We start from the raw sequence: 12,761 nt of genomic DNA on the forward strand, positions 1-12,761 counted from the left end.
CCCTTAACAACACTAAAATGGCAGAATTAAATACAGTGGGAACAAGTAGGAATAGACGAATACCTGGGATTGCCAGATTGGAAAGGGGGAGGTTGTGGAGGTGAGGGGGGAGCGAGGCCATCCAGTCGGCATTGCAGACCTCCGATGATGTCTTTGTCCCGCTGGGGTTGGGGGAGCAGATGGTCCCCATCCTGAGTTTCCTCCTGGCCTTCCTAACTGCTAGCATCCCTGTTGTTAACAAACTGGCCAGTCTCAGCCCAGTGCCACTCACTCAGTGATCATCACTTCTCGGGCTCTGTGGACGTTTCAGGGCGACGCTTGCCACGCCAGTCTTTCCAAAATGCCTTTCTGGCTGGGGGACGGGGCAAACAGATGGATCCTTACCCACTAGCACTCGCAGTCCCCACTCTCTCCGGCCCAGCCTCTGCTCCACTCCCTTAATCTGCTCAGTCCCAGCTCCGTTAAACTTCTTACGTTCCCCTCTGGAGATGGGGGGAAGGTAGGCCCCTAGAGATAAATCTTACAGAAACTGAAAGTCCGAGGAGCAGCCACACCCGGAGCCACTCACAAGACAGGTGCCCACCCAGTGTACAGACACGCCTGCGGGTCCATACACTTGTGCGCGCCCAGGCGCGCCGGCTCTAGCCTGATTTATGTTTCTATATATGTCACTGGGCTGGTACACAAGCTGGGCCTGCCTGCTACTCACTCCCCCGCTTCTCTGCACAGACGCCCCCTGCCCTGTGGCGTCCTGAAAGACACACAGAAGTGCAGCAGGCTGCACCCCGACTCCCAGCAGCCCCTCCCCGCACTGCCGGGCAGATTTGCCGGGCTAGGCGGCCCGTGATTGGCCGCTGGCGGAGCGCGTTCCGATTGGCCAGCGCCCTCTGGGCTGCCCCTCTGTCCCGCTCCCACGCCTCCCCTGCTCCCCAGTCTCCTCCCTCCGTTACTCCTGCCTTCCTGTGTGTGTGTGTGTAGACAGACGCCGCGGCAGCGACTGCATTCGTGGAAACTTGCAGGCTTCGGCCAGTCGGTCCTCAGATAGGTAGGTCCTCTTTCCTCCAGCCCCTCACACAGTCAGCACTCAGATGTTCACCGCGACCGCTAATGTTTCCTTCCTTCTTTCAGACACGCGCGCACACACACCCATACACACACGGAAAGGGTTACATTTTCCGTAAACCACAGAAGCAGCAGAAATATGATAGGTAAGAGGCCCAGAAAGGTGCTGTATCTCATATTTGGATGACAACATCTAGGATGGTTTGTGTTTCAGGCATTACATAATTAAGCTTCACCTACACATCACTACGCGGCAGTTCTGTGCAGTTATTCCCATTTTACAGAGGAGGCAATAATGAAACATATTTGTATTGTCCTGTTGTTTGGAACCTTCTTTCAAATTCCTTGTCCCATTTGCTCTTCACAGTACCCCCACCAGGCAGGGAGGGTTGCTGATATAATTCCCTTTAGTAGATGAAATGAAAGTCTGAGAGCATTCAGGGAGCTGAATGTGGTGGCACTATTGGAAATCCCATTTTGGAACGAGTCTCGCTAGTATGGAGGCTCGTAGGCATACAAACCCATTTCCCTGCTTTCTGCAGTGTTCCCTACTCCTTCAAATGGTACTTCTCCGTGACGGAAAACTACGAGGTCTCTGCTGATCTGAGGACTTTGCACATGAAAATCACAGGGACATCCTGGCAAACAGACAAATCAAGAAAAGCACCCTGGGCTTGATGGTAGGGACCCGTAGGGGTTGATGGTAGGGTTCCGGAGGGCTTGATGGTAGGGGTCCTGGAAGTCTCCAGGCCAGGCAGGTCCTCAGTAACTCCAGAGGACCTTATGGGAAAAGAAAGCGGTTGCCTGAGCTAAGACAAGACTGAAGGCTCATATACAGAGCTGTAGGTCAGCTAACATTTAATCACCAAATGGCCCCACCTTATCTTCTGAGCCCCAAACCACCTTTCCATACACATAACTCCTGCTGCATAGTGGCCCCTTTTGACATCTTATCAATATTTCCTTTTCTAGGCTATTCTTAACATTCATTTAAACCTGCTTTGCTGCATAATATTCCCAGTTTTTCTGTTTTGTTTGTTTGGTTTGGTCTGGAGGATTATCACTTGTATGTTAAGAAAGTGTGTAATATTTTTCATATATCTTCCAATGCTTAAAGGGTACTTCAATATAAACATGGTATTCTTTGTTTTTAAGTATACCACAGGATATTGGTAATATGTCACCTACCTGTTTGTATCAACAATGTTTTTGGGCTTTTTCCTCCCACCCACTCTCCTAGAAAAATCACTCTGTGAAGTAATGTCTTAAGATTTATTTTTGAAGTGACAGCTTTCAGGGCTTCTCTTCAGCCTAAAATTTCGAAACACAAAACTTTGTGGAAGCGGTGTAAGGCAAACACAATGTATTATTTAGTCTCTACTGTGAAATGTTGATTTTAGTGCCTTTTTTCCCCTTATTTTTCAGCTGTTAATGAAAGGAATGAGTGATATTTAGAAAGCATCAAATTTGGCCGGGCACAGTGGCTCACGCCTGTAATCCCAGCACTTTGGGAGGCCGAGAAGGGTGGATCACGAGGTCAAGAGATCAAGACCATCCTGGCAAACATGGTGAAACCCCATCACTACTAAAAATACAAAAATTAGCTGGGTGTGGTGGCGCATGCCTGTAGCCCCAGCTACTCAGGAGGCTGAGACAGGAGAATCGCTTGAACCCGGTGGGGCGGAGGTTGCAGTGAGCCGAGATCTGCCACTGCACTCCAGCTTGGTGACAGAGTGAGACTCCATCTCAAAAAAAAAAAAAAAAAGCAAAAAAGCATCAAATTTTAGAGACTTAGCAACATCACCGAGTGAGAACTTGAAGTAGAACCACTTCAGAATGAGATGATTTGCACCTCTCTGAAATTGGCAGATTTTAAATTTACAGTTACTTGATTTGCCCAAGAAAACAATTCAAAAGGAGGGCAACACTTTTTCCATATATTCCTGAGTCAGTCCTGGGAAAAATCTAGCAAATGAAAATACAGTGTCTAGTACAGTACTTGGCATATAGCAGGTGCTCAGTATTTATTGGAAGGAGGGAGATGCTTGGTAAAAGCTCTTGGTAAATGTCATGCTCTGCTGAGTTCTAAGGAGTGTCTTAGAGCAGTGCTTTTCAGATATTAATATGTAAATCAATCATATTCTGATTAAATCAATTTGAGATGGACCTGATAGTCTAAATATTCAACAAGCTTCTAGCCAATGCAGATACTCCTGGCCCAGACTACACTTTGAGTAGCAAGGCCTTAGAGAACAGGCTCATGTTTGACAGGTAGGATATGCAGTGCTTTTTCTCTCTTTTCCAAGATTTTATAATGTTTTTACATAACTTTTATAATCATAAAATAAATTTGCTTTAAAAAACTCAGCTAACAATCTCTAAGATAATTTTTTTTATCATATTATGTCATGGAAACCAAATTACCAGTGGGATTTTTCTATTATGCCATAGATGTATAGGGAAAAATATTTTTATTTTTTTATTTTTTATTTTTGTTTTTTTTGAGACGGAGTCTCGCTCTGTCGCCCAGGCTGGAGTGCAGTGGCGCGATCTCGGCTCACTGCAAGCTCCACCTCCCGGGTTCACGCCATTCTCCTGCCTCAGCCTCCCGAGTAGCTGGGATTATAGGCGCCAACCACCGCGCCCCGCTAATTTGTTGTATTTTTAGTAGAGACGGGGTTTCACCATGTTAGCCAGGATGGTCTCCATCTCCTGACCTCGTGATCCACCCATATTTTTATACATTCTATATTATGACATCAAAAGAAGAGAACTCAATTACAAGAGGACTGAAATTTTGAAGTAAATTTTAATAAATAATTACAACAAAATGGAATGCTTTTTGTGTATAAATCATTCTGGTAGGTCCTAGGAGTGGAAGAAAAGTGAAATGATCCTTAGATAATATATAATCCAGTAGAAAGAAGAGTCAAATATGTGAATTACAAATCGTAATATCAGGCAGAATGAAGGGATAACAGAGACACACAAGTGGAGGATAATAAAGAGGTATATATTTTGATGGAGGAAGAGCCAAGGGATGCACTGTTAGAGGATGTGGTATTCAAACTAGTTCTTGAATTCTGAGAAAAGTTTTGCTCATGGAAAATGGATGGAGGGTTTTGGCATGGGAGAGGCATATGTAGCTGGGAAAACAGAGGCAAAGCTATAACAATGAATGATAGATGTGAGAAACAGAAAATATACTAGAGTGGCATATGAGAGAAGTGGGAAATATAGTTCATTTACTCTCATTTAATCTTCACATGAGCCCAGTGAATTAGATACTATTACTGTTCCCATTTTACAAAGGATACTGAGGCTTAGTGGCTACATAACTCTGTCCAAGATCTCATAGCTAGTGAGTTGCATAGCTGTGACTCCAAATCTCTTGATCATTGTGTCAAGGGCTTCCCATTACACGTTACCTGTTATTGTAAACCTGGTAAAGGCTGTTTATGACCAAAGCATATTAAAGAGTTGCACTTTTTTTTTTTTTCTATTGACAAAAATGGCCATTGCAGGTTGTTGAGAAAGGGAGTAAAATGATTCACATTGTACTTTAGGAAGGTAACTATGGCAGAATGGAGAATGCTTGGGGGAAATAAAGAGTCTTTCAGATAAATCACTGAAACAATTATCTAAGCAATGAAAAGTGAGAAAAAATGCAAAGACCTAGCGCATAGAGACTAAATGCATGGCCTTTCTTAACTCTGATGCTTGCCTCCCCAACCCCACTTCTCACCCCAAGGACCTGTAATTATAAGGCCTGAGTGAGTAGCTTCCCTACCTCTTAAATTATTTTTTATTACTTGAACACCTCATGAAACTGTTCATCCATTTTTATTGAATACAACCCATCTCATTTACGTAAATACATATACAAATTTGTTTTCTGGAATTTTTTTCTCCATTACACTCTTATTTCCCCAACCATTCCCCATTCTGCCATAATTATCTTCCAAAATGCAATGTGAATAATTTTGCTTCCCTTCTCAAAAACCTGCAATGGCCCCTCTTGTCAATATAAAAAAATTTTCTAAGCTTTTTAATATGCTTTGTTCATAAACAGCCTTTACCAGGGTTACAATAATAATAGGTGACATGTAATGGTAAAGACCCTGCTGGATTCCTGAAGAGCTGACTATAGCCTTTGCCCTCTATTTGGAGACTCCATTATTGTTTGAAATATCTGTACTTTACAAGTGGTTTGTTTTATTTGGATTCACGTGATAAATGAGTAGTGAGGATCCCAGATAAAGCACCAAAACAGCTTGCCATTCAGGCATATGTAATTGGCAGGATAAGCCGGCTTGATTTTACCAGATTAAAGGCACCCAGAAAGCCTTGGAGGAAGCATATTTATTTAATGATATTGGGACCAGGGCTGTCCCTGGTCCTCAGAGCTAAGCCCTAGCACTGTCTTACTTCCCAGGCTGTGTGCTAGATGGGGAAGGAACAGATCCCAAGCAGAATCAGAACACAGGCATGTATTTGGTCGAGGGATGTTGCCTAGAGGGGAGTGACGTTATATGATGCTTTGAGTTCCACAGTGATGTGTCACACACAATTTTTTTTTTTTTTTCTGACTAGGGAGTGGGGTGGGTGGAAAAGGAATAAGGGACTGAAATGAGGAGCCAAGTAAATGAAAGATGGGATGCAGTAGAAGCTGCTTTGCTTTATGGCCTCGTACCAGTAGAGTTTATTCCTAGTCATTTCCAAGCTTCTTCACCCAGCTCAAGCCAAAAGACCGTATGATAAGGATCAGAGGAGAATGAGGAGATGCAACCAACATAGGTGGTGCTGGGACATGACGACAGCAGCAGCAATTACCTCCAGGAAGAGTGACATCATTGCAGCAACTGGGGATCTTCAGGAGCCTCCAAGGAAATGGAGACACTGAGGCACACACTTGTGGACACACGATACACCTTACACATTCCTGACATCAGAAGACAGAGGATTGGGATCCAGTTGTTTTGTTGATTGGGGTAGAGCCAGAGACCATTGTTTTGTCATTGTTACTGTGACCCATTCCCAGATTATACCCAGGTGGTGTGTCCTTGAGAAACTGGGTAGCAGAGAAGCAGCAGCTTAAGCAGGAAGTAGCGTTGTCTATATTATCTCATGCCCACTTGGTATTTATGTCCCACAACTGGGATTCTGTAATGAGACAAGAGTGAATGGCAGCAATGGCTGGCCATAAGATTGTTTCTCCCAGATTTGAAAGCTTGGTGTTCAGGAAGACCCTAAGAGCCTCTGTGCCTTTTAAATTTATTGGACATTAAGTTTTTCTGGTATGCTTTCAGAAAATTTATTTTAATAATAGTGGCTACTATAATACTTTTGAGAGGAGCTACTAACAAGTGATGATTGTAAAATTCGTTTTAATATCCATTCATTTCCGTCTACCACAGCACATTCCAGCATCCTCTTCCATTTCTCCTTCCCACGCCACCTCCAATCCCTGAAAAGGTAATTGAGAGGAAATAAAGGCCTCAGAGCCTTTATTTTCTAGCTAGTTAGCTAGTTAGCTGCAAAGTCCCTGATATAAGATGTTATAGAGCCACCTGCTGGTATTCAAGGCTCACTTCAGGCACACATAATATGTTCTGTCAGTGTCAATTATCCTAAAAATGTCTGTAGATCACCAGCAACAGGAACAACTAGGAGTTTATGCAATATACAGATTTCTGGATCAAATGCCAACCCTCCTGCATCAGATCCTCTGGGGATGGCATCTTTTCTTCCTGTGTTTAAAATGTTCTCCTCAGGGGATTTTTATGTCTCAAATGTTTGAGATCAAGGCTTTGAAATGTCAACAAATTTCTCTTTTTTAAAAAGTTAAAATAGGTAGAATGGCAGAGTAAACAATTCTTATCCATTAACAATTGCATATAACTTTATGCAATTAGAGAAGAATATTTTGGCAGAGATAGTTGATCTCAACTAGCAGGAAAACCAATTTGATCTGCCACCCTTACCTTTTTTTTCTCCAGGCTACCCCACCCCAAAGTTCCTAGAATTATAAGAATTATTCTATTATTAGGAGACATTGTTGTATTAATGTGTATATTAGTAATCACTTGAGCTTCAGTCACAACAGAATGACCTCTGTGCATTTGTTATCATTTAACCAATCTAATCTTGGGAATGCATTCTTTTAACAACATGACTCTGCAATTTGGGTTGCCACTATCAATTGGAAATAGCATGATGCCACCTCATCCATGGAGTAAAAATTAGTAATATTATCATTACCTAATACTATCATTCTCTTCCAACTTTTTAAATATTAAAATTACAAGTTTGTGCAAACAACCTTGACCAACAAAATTTTTTTTAATAAAGTAAATAAATTTCAATGTAAATAAAAGTAATGAATTTTTAGTGTGTCAACAACTCTCTGTGATCAACTCTCTCTGAATGTTAGGTTGTAGCCAAGAGCCCTTACGATGCTTCTTGGCCTTTTGATGATTTTGTTTCAGAGGATTCTGATTTGCTTAAGTGTCTGTGGTTAACTCCCCAACTCAGCCACGTGTTCGGCTCTGCCCTTCCTAAACTGCACAAACTGGTCATGGAGGAAGTTGTAGTTTATCTTAGCAACATCTGCACCCACAGCTTCCTCTTCCTTTGAGTAGCAGAAATAAAAGAGAAAGTAAAATTTATGTCACACATCTTTCTGTTTCAGCCAAGTATAAAGGAGAATATTCTAGAAGTCAGAGTTAGGCAATATAATGAAGTAGAGGAGGAAGTGAGTTCCTATAACTGGAAGCATCCAAGCCAAGCTTGGCACCAATAAGACAGTAACATGATAGAATTGAAGCACTTGATGCATGATTGAACTACATGAACTTCATGGTCTTTCCAACCATACTCGTTTTTTTTCCCTCTGCTGGCTGTAGATACCTTTTATCTCTACACAGTTAAGCCTTTCTTTCCTCTTTGTTATCTTTCCTCACTCAAATCTTTGACTTCATTTGCTGTAGTCGGGACTAACAGAACTTCTATATAAATATGGACCTAATATTCTAAAATCATGCTGCTACCAGCAAAAGCTTGAGATTCTGTTTTGGGGAGTACCTTTATACTGGTAACATGTTCTAGCCTCTGGGGACACCTCAACATTTTCTCTACCCTCTCCCTGCATTCAGCACCCAGGATGAGATGCTCTTAGCTCAGGAAGCCAGGTTCAGAAAACACCTAATGAAGCTCTCAGAGTGGGAAGTATGAATGACCTGGGTGGAAGTCACCTTTAGTGCCTCTATCACCTCCACAGTGGTAGGATTGATGTTTGTGCAGCCCGAGGGCAAAGCTTCTCAATTCTTGCACCAGAGGTGCCCTAATCATGGAGCTGAGTAAATGCACACTCCTCAGAGCCCTGTATGGCAGGCATGACAAGCATTGGTCCTCGCATTTCTTTCAAGCTGCATAGTTTGTTTTTGTGAATTCATTCACATTTTGTTACACACACACGCACACATGCACACACACACACAAAATTGATGTTCTGGATGTGCTATGTTTGCCGTGTGGCTTCGAGTCCCTTCTGGCACACGCCTGTATTCTTGGGTACTTGTGACCCCTAATGTGAAAGTCCTAGGACTGGAAGAAAGGCACGAAGATGTCAATTAGGCACAAGAAAGCTCTGTTCACTCTTGGCCCAGCCAACTTTAGTAAAGTAGAAGACTACGAGTAGATTTGAAACCAAAGCTTGAAATCGTATCCATTTGCCCAAACCTTAGGCAACCTGGAGCAAAAGCTGGAGAAGAATCAAGATTACGAGCCATTAGAGACATGACTGTCTCCTTAAAGAGAGTAGAGAACTGAAAGCTTCCCACCTAAGCTTAACTCTCTCCTCTTGAGTTGACCAGGAGAAAGTTTCACTTGTAGGGCTCATCCTGCCCTTCTGGTACCGAATGTACAATATTAAAGCCTGATGAATTTACACAGAGGAAGTAGAAGACAAGAGCCCTCTGACTCAGGTCTCAAACTCCTATGACTCTTAGCCTGCTGAGGTATGTTCTTGCTCCAAGAGTTTTAGACCAAGTTTCCTCACTTGTCTAGACTGGTGTTCTGTGTCTACTTACTTGAGTCTTCACTGATTCCTTGGATCTGTTTTTTTTTTTTTTTCCTCTGCACCTATGATTCCTGCCTGATTCTACCAATCTGGGCTAAACTTTGAAACTGACTCAGTGGCCTATTCAGCCTAAGGCATCTGCCAAGCCACCCAGATTTAGGTCCTGACCTCTCCTGGCCTGACTGACATGCCACAATAAAGACCATTAGAAGAAGAGCATTGATTTAAAGTGGGTATATTAGTCTGTGATGTGAAGTGAGTCAAAAGAAAAGCTCAACTCAGGATACTTGAGTGACAATCACTACCTTTAGCAAATTCTCTGTTCCACAAGGCATTTTTCTTTCTCCAACTCACTCATTTGCCATTTCCTGTCATTCACTCACATGATACTGAATTGAATACTACTTTGTGTCTGGCCTCATCCTCACAGTGGGGGTGTTGAGGAGTGAAGGCAACTTTCCACCTTTGAGGACATTTGGGTCCAACAGAGTTCACAGCCCGCATTCCCTCATCTTGGAGTGACATTGCACATTTTGACATAAAATTAAAGCAACAATAGCAAACCGAAAAATGTCATCTCAGTAGATAGAACAGACAGTATCTTCAAATAGTATTTATTGAACAAATAAATATTGGTCAAGCTGTGTACCCAAAATTTGGGGTGATGGGTAAAAGTTCTGTAGGAGGAGTTTCTGCAGAAGTGATTGCTGAGCCTTCTTCCTGCCCCCACTCCTGTGTGGGGAGCCCCCAGTAGGAATGTTGAGCAGGAGTCTGCCCAGTTCTGCCACATGTGTGGGATCTTGCTGCAGGGACTGCTGTAAACTGTGAACTGTTTCTGTAGTTTCTACTAAAGTAGCAACAAAAAGCACTGCCCAAGGGTTTGAGGGAGGAATGAAAGTCTCTCTCTCGGGTGAAGTCTGGAGAAACACAGCTTAGTTTCCTTTGATATGAAATGGTTTAACAGTGAGAGGATAAGTTTGCCCTGGAGTTTTGGGAAAATCAAAGGGCTCCAATTATCTCCTTAAGAAAGGAAAATTGATTGCAGTTTTGGTGGATCCCAGCAGATACCTAGGGCAGAATAAGACCCAGAAATGATATAAAAACAGCAAACTTACGGGATGAATCCTTGCTTATTTTCTTTCTGAACTTTCAGATTAAACAACGCTCAGAGGAAAGAGAAACAATCCTGCCTCCACCCCAATGAAACAGCATTTTGGATTTTGTCATACTGTATAAAGGCTGCAATCTTGGAAAAATAGGGTAGTTTTGAGTCAAATTAAGAATCTTTTATTAGGGTCTTGCTCAAGTACTTTGTGTTTAAACTTTCTACTTGGAAATAATTTCAAACTTCAAAAAAGGTTGCAAAAGTAAAAATATTAAAACACACACACATACACACACACACACACACACACACTTATTCCATCTACCTAGATTCATCTATCTTTAACAATTTACCCCCTTTACTTTGTCATTTGCTTCCATCTCTCTCTGTATGCATATAAATGTATATCTATACATGCATGTATGTATGTATAAGTGTATGCATATACATATACATGCATACATGAACACACACCCTTTGAGGCTAAGTTATTTATATCATGGCCTTTGGTAAATATTAACTGTGTATTTCCTAAGAATAAAAATATTTCTTATATAACAACATCAGAGTTATAAATACTTTTATCTAGTCATCTGTCCATATTCTAATTTTGTCAGCTGATCTAATAAATGTCTTTGATAGCATTTCCCCCCTTCTGGTACAGGATTCAATCTGGAGTTGGGTATTGCAATCAATTGTCATGTCTCTTTAGCCTCCTTTAATCTAGAATAATTTTAGAGCCTTTCTTTAAATTGACATTTTTGAAAAATACAGTCCTCTCTCCCTTTTTAATAGAACTTTTTTTTGTTGTTTAAAATTTCAACTTTTATTTTAGATACACGGAGTACATGTACAAGTTGCATGAGGATATTGTGTGATGCTGAGGTTTGGGGTACAGATCTTTTCATTTAGGTAGTGAGCATAGTACTTGATAGGTAATTTTTCAACCCATGCCTTCCTCCTTCCCTTTATGCTCTACTAGTCCACATTGTCCATTGTTCCCTTATTTATGTCCAGATGTGCTAAATGTTTAGCTCCCACTTATAAGTGAGAACATGGGGTATTTTTTTTTTCCTGTTCCTGCATTACTTCACTTAGGATTTTGGCCTCCAACTACATCCACGTTGCTGCAAAGGACATGATTTCATTCTTTTTAATGGCTGCATAGTATTCCACAGTGTATATGTACCACATTTTTTTTATCCAGTCCACAAATGATAGACAACTGGGTTGACTCTGTATTTTTGATACTGTGAAGGGCACAGTGATGAACATACATTTGCACATGTCGTTTTGGTAGTATAATTTATTTTCCTTTGGGTATACACCCAGTAATGTGATTGCTAGGTTGAATGGTAGCACTATTTTAAGTTCTTTGAGAAATCTGCAGACTGCTTTCCACGGTGACTAACTTACATTCCCATCAGAAGTGTATAAGCAGCTGGGCGCAGTGGCTCAAGCCTGTAATCCCAGCACTTTGGGAGGCCGAGGCGGGCAGATCATGAGGTCAGGAGATCGAGACCATCCTGGCTAACATGGTGAAACCCCATCTCTACTAAAAATACAAAAAATTAGCCGGGTGTGTGGTGGCAGGTGCCTGTAGTCTCCTCTACTTGGGAGGCTGAGGCAGGAGAATGGTGTGAACCCGGGAGGTGGAGCTTGCAGTGAGCAGAGATAGCACCACTGCACTCCAGCCTGGGCGACAGAGCGAGACTCCGTCTCAAAAAAAAAAAAAAAAAAGTGTATAAGCATTTCTTTTCTTCACAACCTTGCCAACATCTGTTTTTTTACTTTTTAATAATGGCCATTCTGGCTGGGGGGACATGGTATCTCATTGAGATTTTGATTTGTGTTTCTCTAATGATTAGTGATGTTAAACATTTTTTCATGTTTGTTGGTCACTTGTATCTCTTCTTTTGAGAAATGTCTGTTCATGTCCTTTGTCCATTTTTTTAAAAGGAGTTGTTTTTTGCTTGTTGATTTGTTTAACTTCCCTTTAAATTCTGGATATTAGGCCTTTGTTGTTTGTATAGTTTGCAAATAGCTTCTCCTATTCTGTAGGTTGTCTGTTTACTCTGTTGATTGTTTCTTTTGCTGTGCAGAAACTTTTTTTTTTCTTTTTTTCTTTTTTTATTATACTTTAGGGTTTTAGGGTACATGTGCACAATGTGCAGGTTTGTTACATATGTATCCATGGGCCATGTTGATTTCCTGCACCCATTAACTCGTCATTTAGCATTAGATGTATCCCTAATGCTGTCCCTGCCCCTTCCCCCCACCCCACAACAGTCCCCGGAGTGTGATGTTCCCCTTCCTGTGTCCATGAGTTCTCATTGTTCAATTCCCACCTATGAGTGAGAACATGCGGTGTTTGGTTTTTTGTCCTTGCGATAGTTTACTGAGAATGTTTTCCAGTTTCATCCATGTCCCTACAAAGGACATGAACTCATCATTTTTTATGGCTGCATAGTATTCCATGGTGTATATGTGCCACATTTTCTTAATCCAGTCTAT

At 41.7% G+C, this 12,761-nt stretch overlaps 3 protein-coding genes across 6 annotated transcripts in view; 1 reads left to right on the forward strand and 2 right to left on the reverse strand.

The window, feature by feature from the left end:
* Nucleotides 1-799, reverse strand: part of PLCXD2 (phosphatidylinositol specific phospholipase C X domain containing 2) — a 52,526-nt gene extending 51,727 nt beyond the window's left edge. For both annotated transcript variants that reach the window (XM_058437524.1, XM_032150189.2), the window contains exon 1: nucleotides 64-799. In XM_058437524.1, the coding sequence (XP_058293507.1) occupies nucleotides 64-226 (163 nt within the window). In that variant the 5' untranslated portion in view covers nucleotides 227-799. The remainder of the gene's footprint in view (nucleotides 1-63) is intronic.
* Nucleotides 800-952: 153 nt separating this feature from the next.
* Nucleotides 953-12,761, forward strand: part of ZBED2 (zinc finger BED-type containing 2) — an 85,240-nt gene continuing 73,431 nt past the window's right edge. The window contains exon 1 of one of the 3 annotated variants that reach the window (XM_058437526.1): nucleotides 953-1,045. The gene's annotated coding sequence lies outside the window, so the exon portion shown is untranslated. The remainder of the gene's footprint in view (nucleotides 1,046-12,761) is intronic. The other 2 variants (XM_032150212.2, XM_058437527.1) reach the window with 2 other exon arrangements.
* CD96 (CD96 molecule) overlaps nucleotides 9,741-12,761 on the reverse strand; it is a 122,036-nt gene continuing 119,015 nt past the window's right edge. Inside the window, exon 15 of the transcript XR_004247690.2 lies at nucleotides 9,741-10,210. The gene's annotated coding sequence lies outside the window, so the exon portion shown is untranslated. The remainder of the gene's footprint in view (nucleotides 10,211-12,761) is intronic.

The sequence above is a fragment of the Hylobates moloch genome, unplaced genomic scaffold (genome assembly GCF_009828535.3).
Source record: "Hylobates moloch isolate HMO894 unplaced genomic scaffold, HMol_V3 SCAFFOLD_4, whole genome shotgun sequence".
Taxonomy (NCBI): Eukaryota; Metazoa; Chordata; class Mammalia; order Primates; family Hylobatidae; genus Hylobates; species Hylobates moloch.